The sequence below is a fragment of the Budorcas taxicolor genome, chromosome 8 (assembly GCF_023091745.1).
Source record: "Budorcas taxicolor isolate Tak-1 chromosome 8, Takin1.1, whole genome shotgun sequence".
Lineage (NCBI taxonomy): Eukaryota > Metazoa > Chordata > Mammalia > Artiodactyla > Bovidae > Budorcas > Budorcas taxicolor.
In genome coordinates, this window is record NC_068917.1 from 57,168,611 (window position 1) to 57,185,238 (window position 16,628).

At 36.9% G+C, this 16,628-nt stretch overlaps 1 protein-coding gene across 1 annotated transcript in view; it reads left to right on the top strand.

Annotated features, from left to right (window-relative positions):
* CEP78 (centrosomal protein 78) overlaps nucleotides 1–12,941 on the top strand; it is a 36,851-nt gene extending 23,910 nt beyond the window's left edge. Inside the window, exons 12-16 of the mRNA XM_052645120.1 lie at nucleotides 8,486–8,563; nucleotides 10,008–10,174; nucleotides 11,019–11,190; nucleotides 11,517–11,564; nucleotides 12,378–12,941. Of these exons, the coding sequence (XP_052501080.1) occupies nucleotides 8,486–8,563; nucleotides 10,008–10,174; nucleotides 11,019–11,190; nucleotides 11,517–11,564; nucleotides 12,378–12,941 (1,029 nt within the window). The remainder of the gene's footprint in view (nucleotides 1–8,485; nucleotides 8,564–10,007; nucleotides 10,175–11,018; nucleotides 11,191–11,516; nucleotides 11,565–12,377) is intronic.
* The last annotated feature ends 3,687 nt before the right edge of the window (nucleotides 12,942–16,628 follow it).

A 16,628-nucleotide genomic window follows, 5' to 3' on the forward strand; every position in this document is an offset into this window, starting at 1 on the left:
TGTCCAAACCAGAATGCTAATAATGTAAGGAGTCACTATACTTCTGTAACATCAGGACAGCAGGTATAAACTGGAACAGCCCAAGGCATCTGAGGGTATGTGGTCATGCTATACAGGGGTAATGACATGGAAACAGTATAAGAGGTATAATCTATACATAGAGACACAGTATATGTCTGCAGTGGGCAATATTAATTTAATTGTAATAGTAGAAATACTGTCTTGGTTTGCAGCTTTTATTGTCAGCTTGCATGTAATAACAAATAACTAACCTGAACTATACATAGTATGTATTAGTATTCACTTAGTATGTACTGAAATGTATCGTGTCCTGATATATACTTAGTATATATTATATTCTAAGTATTTTTAACATACAACTCATTTAATGCTCTGAATAACTCATTTAATGCCTATAACTCATTTAATGCCCTGAATAACCTTATGAGGTTGGTGCTAGTTTCATTCCCGCTTTTCAGAAAAGGAAGCTAAGCCAGAGAAGGAACTTGCCCAGCTTGTCCCTGATTTACGGTTGGATCGGGGCTTTGAGTTCAGGCTTTCTGCCTCTTCTCTTAAACATTGCTCCATACTGTCTCTCAAATAACAGAAAACTTAGCTGAATATAAATTAGTTGAATATAAATTAGCTGAATAATTTAATTATTAATTTAATAATTATAAATTAATTATAAATTTATAAATATATACATATATAAATATATATTATATATAAATAATATATACTATGTATTATATAATATTTATATATTTATAAATATATAAACATAAATTATATATAACAAATTATATAATACATATTTTATAATATATTTTATACAATATATATAATAATATATAATATTGTATAATAATATTATAATTATATAATTATATAATTGTATTTTAATATAATTTAAATATAATATAATAATATAATATATAATATATTTAAATATAAAAATGTATAAAATATATATAAATATATATTAAAATATAATATATATTTAAATATAATATATATTTATAATTTAATATATAATAATTATATAATATATAATTATATATTATAATTATAATATAATTATATTGTATAATTATTACAATTATATAATTATAATATATTTTAATATATTATTATATATTATATATATTTTAAAATGAAATTATAATATATAATTTTTATATATAAATTTTAATAAATTTTATATATACAATAGATTTTTTATATAATATATAAATATATAAATATTATAAATTAATTATAATTTAATTTAATAATTATAAATTTATTATAATTTATAAATATAAATTAGTTGAATATAAATTTCAACTTTGACAATATAAAAGCTAGGTTTGGAAGGTAGACAGGAGGTAGAAAAAAGGGGAAAAGACCGGAACGTCCTCATTTTACAAAGCGGAACATTGAAAGAGTTTATAGTTGATCAGCAGTATAGATTTTTAAGTATATCACTACGTGTGGAAGAGATCATGACCAGTGGGAAAACTAATAATGACATAACTTTACTAAGCAGTGTGGATATAGGAAAGAGTGTAAAGGAACTAAATCCTTGCCTAGTAAATGAGAAAGTTAACAGATACTGCCTCAAATTTAGTCAGAAATAGTCATATAAGTATAGTATTTGGAAATGGAAAATTAAAAGTGAGACTAGTTTTCTTAAACTTCATAAAGAAGGATATCCAGATAGCCAGTAAACATGGAAAAGTGCCCAGCTTCATTAAGTAATAAGAGAGAAACAAATCAAAACCAGTAAAGCTACATGCTAGTGAGATTGACAGAGTCTGATAGTATCAGGTACTGTAGACCTGGAGTACTATGGGAATCTTCTACCCTGCTTATACTGAAGTATAAATCAATACTACTTTGAAGAGCGTTTAGCACTCTCCATCAACTGGAGGTGTGTAAATACCCTGTAACCCAGCAGCCCTCACCCCCGCCCTGGGTAAATGCACCTGAATAACCGGTACAGCAGGATTCATGTGCTTGCGTTAGGACAAACAGAAAAAACCCAAAGTGTCCTGTAAGAGTGAAACATTAAATAAATTATGTATATTTGTTCAGTGGGAAAGCTTTCAAGGAATAAAATTGTATGAACTATTAGTGAAAACATAATTATAGTTTCAGACAGTGAATCATTATAACTAGGCTCAAGCACATCTTTATTAATCAAAATAGGAACCATTACAGTCAACACTTGTTTACCAACAAGAAATAAGTTTTCTTATTCCTGTAGCATAAAAATCTATGCTTCAGGATTCAACAACTCTTTGAATAGCATTTTCTGCATCCTGCTGGTTGTGGAAGTGTTTTCCCTGCAAAAAGCTGTCAAGATGTTTGAGGAAGTGGCAGTCAGTTGGCAAGAGGTCAGGTGAATATGGCAGATGAGGCAAAACTTCATAGCCTAATTCACTCAACTTTTGAAGCTTTGGTTGTGTGATGTGAGGTCAGGTGTTGTCATTGCAACCCAATGCCAGCTGCAGGTATTGGGATTTTCAGAGTATCTCATTGATTTACTGAGTGTACTCAGATGTAGTGGTTTCCCCAGGATTCAGAAAGCTGTCATGGATCAGACAGGCAGCAGACCACCAAACAGTGACTGTGACCGTTTTTTGGTGAAAATTTGGCTTTGGGAAGTACTTTGGAGCGTCTTCTTGGACCAGCCACTGAGGTGGTTGTCACTGGTTGTTGTATACAATCCACTTTTTGTTGTACATCACCGTACGATTGAGAAATGGTTCATTGTTGTGAAATAAGAGAAGACAGCACTTTAAAATGATGATGTTTTTAAAATTTCTGATCAGCTCATGAGGCACCCGGCTTCCCTTGTGGCTCAGCTGGTAAACCTCCTGTAGTGCGGGAGACCTGGGTTCGATCCCTGGGTTGGGAAGATCCCCTGGAGAAGGGAAAGGTACCCACTCCAGTATTCTGGCCTGGAGAATTCCATGGACTGTATAGGCCATGGGGTCTCAAAGAGTCGGACACAACTGAGTGACTTTCACTTCACATGAGACACCTACTTATCAATCTTTTTTACCTTTCCAATTTGTTTCAAATGCCAAATGACTATAGAATGATTGATGTGGAGTTCTTCAGCAGCTTCTCATGTAGTTGTAAGGGGATCAGCTTTGCTGATGCTCTCAATTATCATCAGTTTCTGATGGCCGACCACTATACTCCTCATGTGTAAGGCTCTTGTCTCCTTTGTAAACTTCTTGAACCACCACTGCACTGTACATTCGTTTGCAGTTCCTAGGCCAAATGTGTTGTTAATGTTGCCAGTTATCATTTCCATAGTCTAAAATAAGTATTAAATAAAAACAGCAAGTAATAAATCATTAGCAAAAAAAAAGTGAGAATGCACATTAAAATGATATATTGATATAACCACATTTATTTAGAATGTATTCCAATATCAAATAGCAAATTTCAACAATGCAGAAAACTGCAGTTACTTTTGCCCCAACCTAATAGAACTACAGATAGCAATCTGGATGAATTTTTTAAAACAATGTTGAGTGAAAGAAATAAAATAGAAAAGACAGTGTACACCGTGATCCTCTACATAAAGTTGAAAGTGAACGTTGCTGCATTATGTACGATTCTTTGAGACCCCATGGATAGTCCATGGAATTCTCTAGGTCAGAATACTGGAGTGGTGGGTAGCCTTTCCCTTCTCTAGGATATCTAACCAACCCAGGGATCGAACCCAGGTCTCCTGCATTCCAGGCGGATTCTTTACCAGCTGAGCCACAAGGGAAGACCAAGAATACTGGAGTGGGTAGCCTACCCCTTCTCCAGCAGATCTTCTCAACCCAGGAATTGAACCCGAGTTTCCTGCATTTCAGGAGAATTCTTTACCAACTGAGCTATCAGAGAAGCTCCATATGGTGAAAGATGCAACCAGGTTAAAGGAAATGGTTGTCAGGAAATGAGGATGGTGTTTATAACTAGGGAAAGAGGCCTGAGATGACGGAGGGATATGCGGGATCTTTAAGATGCTGACAAGTACTTGCAGATTTGAGTGGTGGTTACGGGTTATGTAAGTCACTGTAAGTTATGGGTCATGGTCACTGTTTGGTGGTCTGCTGCCTGTCTGATCCATGACAGCTTTCTGAATCCTGGGGAAACCACTACGTCTGAGAAGTACACTCAGTAAATCAATGAGATACTCTGAAAATCCCAACCCCTGCAGCTTCGTCACATTGACACTTTTGTTCTGTGTACTTCTCAATATGCATATAATAATTTACAAGTAAAAACCTGCAAACCTGCTTAAAGAATGGGTCACCTCTAGGGTGCTGGATGTGAGTGTGGGACGAGACTGTTTCGTTTTAAGCCTTTCACTACTCTGCATTCACATGTTCATTCACTCAACATTAATTGAACAGACTCTGTGTACCAAGCATTCTTGTTAAAGAGTGCTTATAAGTTTTATTACATGTTTTAGCTCATGTAATCCTCACAAGAGCTCTGTGATGTGGGAGCTTATCTCCACTTTATACATAAGAAAGTTGAGGTCTAGCATTATGGAACTTGTCCAAAATTATAGAGCTAATGGGTAGGGCCAGGATTTTGCCTCAGAATTTTTAAAATATAATTTAAAAGAGAAATTTAATTACTAATTATAAGCAAAGAAGTATACACTTAAGGGAGATGCCAAGTTTTCACTTATCCAGTTACAGAAAAAGCACACATCTTTCATACTGTATACATCTTGCATTGGTAGGGATTTTCCTATTCAGCAATTATTTATTGACTGTCTGCTTTGTGCTAGGTGCAGGTTTTGGGGATAAACAATAAAATACACCCCCTTTCTTCAAATAACTTGCATTCTAAGTGAGGAAACAAGTCAAAAGTTATTGTAGTGATTATATATCAAGTGATACATTGCTGATGACTGTATAAAATCTTAGGAATCTTTTAGAAAGTAGTTTGGGGATAGGTATCTCAAAGCCTGAAAAACATGTTTGCTTTGATCTCAGCCTCATTTTTATGGCTTTGTTGCAAGAACGTTTTTCTAAATATGGAAGAAGGTCTTCATGCATAAAAATGGTTATTTTGTCTTATAATATTGAAAAGTTGGAAAGGATTTAAATGTGTAATCAAAGGAATAGTTGGCCAGTAACCCCACTCAGTGAAATATTTTGTAGCCCGCTTGAAAAAAAAATCCAGGTTATGAATCAATCCCCTGATTATATGAGAAATGATCGATTTCAGTCATTTTAAATATAAAAAAAGGTTGAACATAAAATTTGGTATACAATATGATGGGAGCTTTGTTCCAGAAAAAGCAACCTAGCCAAAGGGAGGAAGGAGAGCAGATGACAGGAACGATTTCTCCAAAGCCTTATCATTACTCTTACCTAACTAATAGAATATCAAGCAATTTTACTTTCTAATTTTTTTGGTTCCATATTTCTGTTTAAGGGACATGAATTATTTTGTAGGAGAGGGGTTCACTTTTTCAGAAAAATTTAACGCTGTGTTCTAATACTTTCCACTAGAGGGAGAAACTATTTCATGTTACTGCATGTTAGTGTGCTATTTAGAACCAGTCAAGAATATTGAATATTGTAATTTAGTCTGCTTTTCTCAGACGGTGGTGAGGGTTTTTTGTTTGTTTTCGTATTTGTTTAGAATTTCTTTGAAATCAATTTTAGAAGATTTATTTAACCATTATATTAAAAGTAGAGGAATTTTTCTCCTTTTTTCCATTGAAAACTTGGTTGGCTTTAGTAATGAAACTTTAAAGAATTTGAAGTTATATAGACTGTCAATCTTTAAAGCATGTTCTGAGCATAAAAATATGTTCATTGAGCAAATTTTTGAAAGCAGTGAACAACTTACTGAAGGAAATAAAAGCCACCTCTGCTCTTTTGTCTTAAAAAGGTATTAAAGATATTTTTTCATGTCACTAAATATTTTTCTAAATCAGATAATTTGATAAAGCTTATGGACCATCTTCCAAGAAAAACACATAGATATATTTTGAATATAGAACTCCTCAGGCCCATTCATTAACTCTGGTTATCCCTCTTATCATTGTTATTTTCCTAGTGGTTTCATAGAGCATTCCTTCATATGTGTGCTATTTTTATTTAAACCAACCCCAATTTGGAGGCTCTTAGCTTTCCTCTAGAGTTTGATTATAAATAATCTTATGACATCATGTTTGTAGATAAATCTTTGCTCACATGTCTGATTTCCTTAGGGTGAACTGCTGATGTAAGATTGTTGCTGTGTACCAAAAGTCATTGTCCATAAAGTGATACCAGTTCCTCTCACAATAATAACATACAATAGAATTCCTTATTCTTTAAGTGATTGTTGAAAGCATTTAAAATGTATAAATACGCCTTGCTGTTTTCATAGGTGTTCTGATTATTTATTGCTGCATAAGAAACCACCCGGAAACAATGACTTAAAACAATAACAGTCATTTATTTTGTTCTTGAAACTGGAGATTGAGTAGTATATTAATTTTCCGTTACTATACTCTTACTGACTTAAAATAATACCTATTTTACTAGCTCACAGTTCCGTAGGTCAGAAGTCCAAGCACAGCATGACTGAGTTCTCCACTCAGATACATAGTGGGAGCATGTGGGTTCCCTTCAGAGAGTGTTAAAGTGTGTGAAATTTAAGTGTAAGACATCAGGCCCCCGATGTTGGATGTTCATGTTTGTACTGGATGTCCAACAAACCTCATGAGTGTCATAGAACTAAAATCAAGATGTCAGCCTGAAAGTGTTACTATCTGGAGGTTCCAAGAAAGAATACTTGCAAGCTTCTTCAGCTCATTGGCATAATTCAGATTCTGCACTTGATTGAACAGAGGTCCTCGTTTCCATGCTGACTGTCAGCTGGGGGACAGTCTCAGCTGCTAGAGGCCTCCCACTTGTATTCCCTGCCACAACATCATACTTGACTTCTTCAAAGCTGGCAATGGGGAATCTCCCTCTTGTCCCTTTTGTATTTCAGATCTTTAGGAGAAGTCCAGTTCCTTTTCCTTGGATGCCTGATTATATCACATCCACCCAGAATAATCTCCCTCTTTTCAAAGCAACTGATTTTGGAACCTTAATTACATCTACAAAATCCCTTCACTACAGCACCTAGATTGAAAAACTGGCAGGATTGTGTACTTCAGCATAGGAATCTTAGGATCTCTTTTAGAATTCTGCCTACGCATAAGCAGTATCCTCCACTTCAAGGACCTAAGTGTCTTCAGTTCAGTTCAGTTCAGTCACTCAGTCATGTCCGACTCTTTGCGACCCCATGAATTGCAGCACGCCAGGCCTCCCTGTCCATCACCAACTCCCGGAGTTCACTCAGACTCATGTCCATCGAGTCAGTGATGCCATCCAGCCATCTCATCCTGTCACCCCCTTCTTCTCCTGCCCCCAGTCCCTCCCAGCATCAGAGTTTTTTTCCAGTGAGTCAACTCTTCGCATGAGGTGGCCAAAGTACTGGAGTTTCAGCTTTAGCATCATTTCTTCCAAAGAACACCCAGGGCTGATCTCTTTCAGAATGGACTGGTTGGATCTCCTTGCAGTCCAAGGGACTCTCAAGAGTCTTCTCCAACACCACAGTTCAAAAGCATCAATTCTTCGGCACTCAGCTTTCTTCACAGTCCAACTCTCACATCCATACATGACTACTGGAAAAACCATAGCCTTGACTAGATGGACCTTTGTTGGCAAAGTAATGTCTCTGCTTTTGAATATGCTGTCTAGGTTGGTCATAACTTTCCTTCCAAGGAATAAGCGTCTTTTAATTTCATGAGTTTTTAAGAATTGTGAGAGTTTACCAGTGTTCATTTTATGTTACTGACCTTGGTGAATGGACAGGAATGGCACCCAGCTTCCTGAATTCACAGTATTGGTTCTGCTTCTTAGTGGTGTGAGCTTGGCTGTGCTGCTCTCCTTACTCTGCTCCTTTGCCTCCATTTTCTCATCTGTAAGATAACATGAAGTTAGCATTGTTCTTTCCTCATATTTAATGCCTAGGAAACTCCAGAACAGTGCTTGACATACAGTAAGTTGGAAAGTGATTACTCTTTTTAAAAAATGCTTTTGAATCTGCAGTTATGTAACTCGGGTATGTTAAGCATGTTCATTAATAGGGCTTCCTGCTGTAAAGAGACCCACAAATAAAAGCGGAATTTTTCTTTCTTGGTCTTAATTTTTTATTTCTGATTTACTGTGTTATACGCATGCACCTTTTATGGTGAGCTGCCACAGATTTATGTTGGAAAGAGTGGGATTTAAATAAATCTTTACTATGCTAATTTGATATATTTCAATAATTAATTTCACAAGCATGATATGATATTCCAGGTAGCAGATTAAAGTCTGAGTTCACTTCTGGCTCTACCCCTAAATCATGATGAAGTCTACAGTTGGAAATGCCTTGGAATATCATACTATGAATTAGGTATAATATTTACTCTGTTTCTTTACACTAGGAAAAACTGGAGGAGTGCTTAAAGCAGTTAAAGGAGGAAAGAGTAATAAGGCTTAAGGCTGATAAACGAGTCAGTGAGGTAAACAAGTTTCTCCTTACACTTTTGAAAGTTTCTTGGTTTTATTTTGATTTTATTTTAAGCCATATGCATATAGTTTGTAAACTTCAAAACGAATATGTTGCAAATTGGTGGTATCATATGGACCTTTACATTTACTGGTATTTAGTGATCATATGATCTAGATACAGGATGAAATAGAGCTCTCACGTCTCATTTTCCTTTTAGGCATATGCTTATAGTTTATATATATTATTATATTATGTCTCCCAGAAGGTATGTTTTTAAAAATGCAAAAATTTGTTTTTTTGTGTATTGTGTGTGCTTTATATGATGTTAGCTTATTTTCTGTTCATGATTATTCGATTCAAGAAAGCATATTTTGTGTATATATTGTATATCTAGTAACATAAATGACATGATGAGACTTTACTGGCAGTGAATTAGGAAAATGAGTCATTTAAATAAATATAAGATATTGGAAAACTAGTAAGAATGCAATGAAAGTAAAAATACGTACTGTGAGAATTACATTAGGTAATGTGCATGAAAGCAGAGCATAAGCTAGAAAGTTCTATATGAATAAAATCTATTCCAGAGTGAGTGTGGGGAGGGAGTTTTGAAAGTGCATCTACTGGATTGGTGGACACTAGTTCATTCAATAAATATTGAACACCTGCTATGTAAGACATGAGGGCATCATGAACATAACGGCCTTTCTGAGAAATACTAGAGTTGATTTTTATATAGGGCAAATCATAAATAATGATCTAAAGAAGAGTGCATGGGAGTGAATATTTCAAGAAACCAAGGAGAATATTGGTGATGGTACAGTTAATAAACTGGGCTGGTTATGATTTAGGACTTTTAAACTTAAGCATTAGATATTTTAGTTATTCCTTAACATTCAGCAGAGTTGTAATATGCTTTGTTCAAATTAGGTTCTGTGCTTCATTTTCTAATTTAAGGGAAACTTAATAGCGGGTAATTTTCTAATGTGGAATGAGGATCCATTATGAATTTAACCAGTTTAAAATGTGATCTTTTGAAAGATCATTAATAAAGCAATCATTTCGGTTTATTTATATATATGTTGTATAGGAAACTTTGTTGAGTGCCTCTGCCTTTCGGTTATTATGTGATGTGGTCTCTGTCTTAACTGATGGAGAGTTAGATTAATTACAAATTAATTACATTTGAGGATCACAGAGGATGAGATGATTGGATGGCATTACCGACACAATGGACAGGAGTTCGAGCAAATGCCAGGAGATGGTGAAGGACAGGGAAGGCCAGGTGTGCTGCAGTCCACGGAGTCGTAAAGTCAGACACGACTGAGTGACTGAACAACAAATTGCACTTTGAATGTTTTAGTTTTATTCTTTAAACTAGATGAGACTACTTTTGTTTTCTTTTGATGATAGTGAGAAAAAATCATGTCAAATATTTTCAATCTTCTTTTTAGTTGGAACATGAAAATGCCCAGTTAAGAAATATAAATTTCTCTTTGTCTGAAGCCCTTCATGCACACTCATTGACAAGCATGATCCTGGATGATGAAGGTGTTTTGGGCAGCATTGAGAATTCTTTCCGAAAGTTCCATGCTTTCTTGGATCTCCTTAAAGATGCTGGGTTAGTTCTTTTCTCTTCATGGCATTCTTCTCTTTGTAACTATAGAGGTAGTTTGCTGAGGAACCTGAGCAGTTTTTATTACTTCCATGACCATATTTAGCCAAATGCAGTGAATTATAGGTAATAGAGTTGATTTTTTTTTTTTTTTAATGAGGAAATGTATAAAGAAAAGCAAACAGGGGAGCCTGCTTTGGTAGAGTGGGAAGCCCATTATAAACAAGTAACCTGTAGACAGAGTAATTAGTAGGTATAATTTTTTGTAAAGACTACGTTGAAGGCAATTTTAATTGAAAATATTTGGGAATGCATACGAATTTTACTGCCTTTCACTTATTTTTCTTGTTCAATAAGTTTGAGGTAAGATTGTTTTTGTCTTGGACTTAAAAACAATTATATAGGGAAGATGCAGGTCAGTGGTTCTTAACCGGGAGCAGTTTTGTTGAAAGAGGGAAGTGGAGATTGATAATTGATGGAGTGCTGTTTGGTCAGGGAATGAATTGATATTGGGAAGGAAGAAGCAGACGCTTCTTGGGAGCTGGAGGAATAGTAATGGAGTGTGGGAATGGAGGTGAGAGGCAGTGGATGGTATGTGTGGTTGATGTTGAAGCTGCTAGTGAGAGTGTTTGAAATGGAGTGGTAATAGGCAAGGAGACGGGATGTATCCCAGAGGATGACTCTTTTGGAAAGGGCTGAGAATGCGGAAGAGAGAGGCTTGTAGTCTGGAGTAGGTGTTGGCTTTTAAGATGTTAGAAGTGTTTCCTGATTGTAGGTCTGGGGATATCTAAGCTGCTCTTCCATGATTATAGTAACTTTTGTCTTTTTCTCCTTTTCTCCTCTGGTCCAGGCTTGGGCAGCTGGCCACAATGGCTGGTATAGATCAGTCAGATTTTCATTTACTAGGTTGTCCCCAGATGAATTCTACTGTTAGTAGTCCACCTAAAGAAAAAAAGAAGGCACTTGAAGAAGAAAAATCAGAATTACAGCAGAGTGCCTTAGGACAGATGCAAAATATCCAAGTAAGTGGACAGAACAGAACTTAATGATTGTAAGAGCAATTAGCAAAAAGGAAATTTCCAAGTCAGAAAGAAGATAATAATGATCAGTCTCTGAGAGTTCATATGGTGAGGAGCTAGAAGCCTCTTTGAGCTACTTTCTGATAGAGTAGTACATTTGTGCCTAGTAAATTTCATGATACTGCATTGTTGTAAATAAGAAAACTGGAAATTCTTTTGAAAATTTTATGACTTAAAGCAAACTATCCTTAGTGAAGAAAGAAAACCTTAGAGAAAATATCCTAAATTTTAAATTGTATAAATGCCTATTCTATTCATATTTTATCTAGGTTTCTATTTGTATGCAGTCAGCTTACAATGAAGGAACACTAATGAAGGTACAATTACTGATATAGATAATTATTTAAAATAAGTGGTCCAGACATAGTTCATAGGCAGTATACTATAGTGAGTCACCTGGTTATGGAAATGGGAGGGGGAAACCTGTGAGTTTTTCCTCCAGCCTTATGTGGAGCCTCCAACTCTCACCTTAGCCAGTCTCAAACTGGTCTTGAAAACTGACAGCTTGGATACACAGTCTGGTCACAAACTGGACACATTTTTACATGTTTTCCATTTTGTAAAACTGTGTAAAAAACTGGTTTACATATACCTGGAGGATAGAAAAGAAATTAATTTTCTTACAGAATAGGGTTTTATTTTTAGTAAGGGAAAGGAAATAGGTAATAACTACCGTAAACACTGAAGTCTGAAAATGTAGCAGACATAATCTTGGATATATCTAAGTTGAGAATCACTTGCAAGACATAATTAGAAAAAAACTGGCTCTGAAATCTTCTAAATTATCAATTGACTGTTTTAATAATAAGATCACAGAGTAACATTGAAATTTCAGACTCCACTTTTTAATGGTTAGGCTTCCCAGGTGGTGCTAGAGGTAAAGAACCCACCTACAATACAGGACACGTGAAAAGACATGGGTTTGATCCCTGGGTTAGGAAGATCCCTTGGAGAAGGAAATGGCAACCCACTCTAGTATTCTTGCCTGGAGAAACCTATGGACTGAGGATCCTGGCAGGCTACAGTCCATGGGGTCACAGAGAGTTGGGTATGACTGAAGCGACTGAATGCTTTCAACGGTAGGCCTTGTTCATCACTGAATTTTTGTCTTGTCTTGTTTTTCTCTCCAGTTTCAGAAAATTACAGGTGATGCTAGAATTCCATTGCCTGTCGACACCTTCCATGTCCCAGCCTCTACTCAGGAGACCTTAGAGACTTCCAAAGACAACCTGGGAGTCCCAGTCACAGAACAGCAGCAGGAGTCTTTTGAAGATTTCATTGCTAGAGCATGTTCTCCTTCAGCAGATGTAATTTGTGGAACTGGAAGTCAAAGAAAAGAAGAGGAGTTATCTAGAAATAGCAGGGCTGCCTCAGAAAAAATGACCAAAACAGGTGAATATATCAAAAAGCACTCTGCTAAGAAACAGCCTGGGAAGGACCTGCATTCCTGCTCTGACTCACCTGTAAAGCAGAAAAGCAAAGGAATCGGGCAAAATAGCTCGTTGGTTAATGAATCAATTAAAAGCGAGTCTTCGAAAAAACACATTTCTGTTAAGAAAGAGAGTGAAATACTGACTGTTTCATCAAAGACAACTAGAAGTAAACTCAATCTTCTTGAACATTCTGAAAATGATACTCTTGGATCTGATTTTGAATGTCAAGAAAGCATCCATACTCTATCACGCCTGACATAGGTCTAAATCTTTTAAAATTATGTTTTTACCTTCAAATTTTAATAAATTACTTGTTTTTATTATAGCATTTGGTGTTTTAAAATATATGACTGGGAGCCATTAGAGAAAGATTTATCTCTAATTTTTATTATAATGAACAGTTTGGTGTATGGTATATTTTCCTTTTTGACAGTTTGCACCATTCATTCAGCTAGTGTCTACTGAAGGCTTAATATGTACAGTACTTTTCTGGGTGCTGTTTCAGCAGTGAGCAAGATAAAGCTCTACTGTCTTAAAACTAATACTCTATGGTGGGAGAAAATATGAATAATAAAGCTGGCTAAGGGGCCTAGAAAGGGGTGGGAAAAATAAATAGTTTTACCACTTAGTTAAATGTCAAACTATTATAAATCATATGGCCAGAAGTCATTGGTGTATTTTAATTCACAGTAACCAGGCAGAATCAAACATTTACCAAGACACTTAATCATGTTACAGGTTATGCAACCCTATAAGGTAGGGAACTACTTCCATACCCATTTTGTAGATGAGTCTGAGGAGACATTATGTGAGTTGCCCACAGTTACACAGCTGGCACAGGAGGGCTGAGAGGAGCTACTCCACGTTCAAGGTCAGGAGGGACAGCTGTGAGGAAATACCACTCGTCCAAGATAAGGAGCAGTGGCTGTGTTTTGCTGGAGCAGATGGTAGGTGTTGCAAGAGAGCATCAGAGGGCAGACACACAAACCACAATCACAGAAAACTAGTCAATCTAATCACATGGACCACAGCCTTGTCTGACTCAATGAAACTAAGCCATGCCATATGGGGCCACCCAAGACGGGCAGGTCATGGTGGAGAGGTCTGACAGAATGTGATCCACTGGAGAAGGGAATGGCAAACCACTTCAGTATTCTTGCCTTGAGAACCCCATGAACAGTATGAAAAGGCAAAATGATAGGATACTGGAAGAGGAACTCCCCAGGTTCAGTAGGTGCCCAATATGCTACTGGAGATCAGTGGAGAAATAACTCCAGAAAGAATGAAGGAATGGAGCCAAAGCATAAACAATACCCGGTTGTGGATATGATTGGTGATAGAAGCAAGGTCCGATGCTATAAAGAGCAATATTGCATAGGAACCTGGAATGTCAAGTCCATGAATCAAGGCAAATTGGAAGTGGTCAAACGAGATGGCAAGAGTGAACGTCGATGTTCTAGGAATCAGTGAACTAAAATGGACTGGAATGGGTGAATTTAACTCCGATGACCATTATATCTACTGCTGCGGGCAGGAATCCCTCAGAAGAAATGGAGTAGCCATCATGGTCAACAAGAGTCCGAAATGCAGTCCTTGGATGCAATCTCAAAAACGACAGAATGATCTCTGTTCGTCTCCAAGGCAAACCATTCAGTATCACAGTAATCCAAGTCTATGCCCCAACCAGTAATGCTGAAGAAGCTGAAGTTGAATGGTTCTATGAAGACCTACAAGACCTTTTAGAACTAACACCCCAAAAAGATGTCCTTTTCATTATAGGGGACTGGAATGCAAAAGTAGGAAGTTAAGAAACACCTGGGGTAACAGGCAAATTTGGCCTTGGAGTACAGAATGAAGCAGGGCCAAGACTAATAGAGTTTTGCCAAGAGAATGCACTGGTCATAGCAAACACCCTCTTCCAACAACACAAGAGAAGACTCTACACTTGGACATCACCAGATGGTCAACACTGAAATCAGACTGATTATATTCTTTGTAGCCAAATGTGGAGAAGCTCTATACAGTCAACAAAAACAAGACCAGGAGCTGACTGTGGCTCAGATCATGAACTCCTTATTACCAAATTCAGACTGAAATTGAAGAAACTAGGGGAAACCACTCGACCACTCAGGTATGACCTAAATCAAATCCCTTACGATTATACAGCGGAAGTGAGAAATAGATTAAAGGGACTAGATCTGATAGATAGAGTGCCTGATGAACTATGGACGGAGGTTGGTGACATTGTACAGGAGACAGGGATCAAGACGATCCCCATAGAAAAGAAATGCAAAAAAGCAAAATGGCTGTTTGGGGAGGCCTTACAAATAGCTGTGAAAAGAAGAGAAGTGAAAAGCAAAGGAGAAAAGGAAAGATATAAGCATCTGAATGCAGAGTTCTGAAGAATAGCAAGGAGAGATAAAGCCTTCCTCAGCAGTCAATGCAAAGAAATAGAGGAAAAGAACAGAATGGGAAAGACTAGAGATCTCTTCAAGAAAATTAGAGATACCAAGGGAACATTTCATGCAAAGATGGGCTCCATAAAGGCCAGAAATGGTATGGACCTAATAGAAGCAGAAGATATTAAAAAGAGGTAGCAAGAATACACAGAAGAACTGTACAAAAAAGATCTTCACGACCAAGATAATCACGGTGATGTACCACTCCCCTAGAGCCAGACATCCTGGAATGTGAAGTCAAGTGGGCCTTAGAAAGCATCCCTATGAACAAAGCTGGTGGAGGTGATGGAATTCCAGTTGAGCTATCTCAAATCCTGGAAGATGACGCTGTGAAAGTGCTGCACTCAATATGCCAGCAAATTTGGAAAACTCAGCAGTGGCCACAGGACTGGAAAAGTTCAGTTTTCATGCCAATCCCCAAAAAAGGTAATGCCAAAGAATGCTCAGACTGTCACACAATTGCACTCATGTCACACGCTATTAAAGTAATGCTCAAAATTCTCCAAGCCAGGCTTCAGCAATACATGAACGATAAACCAATACAGTTACCATGAACTTCCAGATGTTCAAGCTGGATTTAGAAACGGCAGAGGAACCAGAGATCAAATTTCCAACATCTGCTGGATCATTGAAAAAGCAAGAGAGTTCCAGAAAAACATCTACTTCTGCTTTATTGACTATGCCAAAGCCTTTGACTGTGTGGATCACAATAAACTGTGGAAAATTCTGAAAGAGATGGGAATACCAGACCACCTCACCTGCCTCTTGAGAAATCTGTATGCAGGTCAGGAAGCAACAGTTAGAACTGGACATGGAACAACAGACTGGTTCCAAATAGGAAAAGGAGTACGTCAAGGCTGTATATTGTCACCCTGCTTATTTAACTTCTATGCAGAGTACATCATGAGAAACGCTGGACTGGAAGAAACACAAGCTGGAATCAAGATTGCCAGGAGAAATATCAATCACCTCAGATATGCAGATGACACCACCCTTATGGCAGAAAGTGAAGAGGAACTAAAAAGCCTCTTGATGAAAGTGAAAGAGGAGAGTGAAAAAGCTGGCCTAAAGCTGAACATTCAGAAAACAAAGATCATGGCATCCGGTCCCATCACTTCATGGGAAACAGATGGGGAAACAGTGGAAACAGTGTCAGACTTTATTTTTTGGGGCTCCAAAATCACTGCAGATGGTGACTGCAGCCATGAAATTAAAAGACACTTACTCCTTGGAAGGAAAGTTATAACCAACTTAGATAGCATATTCAAAAGCAGAGACATTACTTTGCCAACAAAGGTCCGTCTAGTCAAGGCTATGGTTTTACCGGTGGTCATGTATGGATGTGAGAGTTGGACTGTGAAGAAAGCTGAGCGCGAAGAATTGATGCTTTTGAACTGTGGTGCTGGAGAAGACTCTTGAGAGTCCCTTGGACTGCAAGGAGATCCAACCAGTCCATTTTAAAGGAGATCAGTCCTGGGTTTTCTTTGGA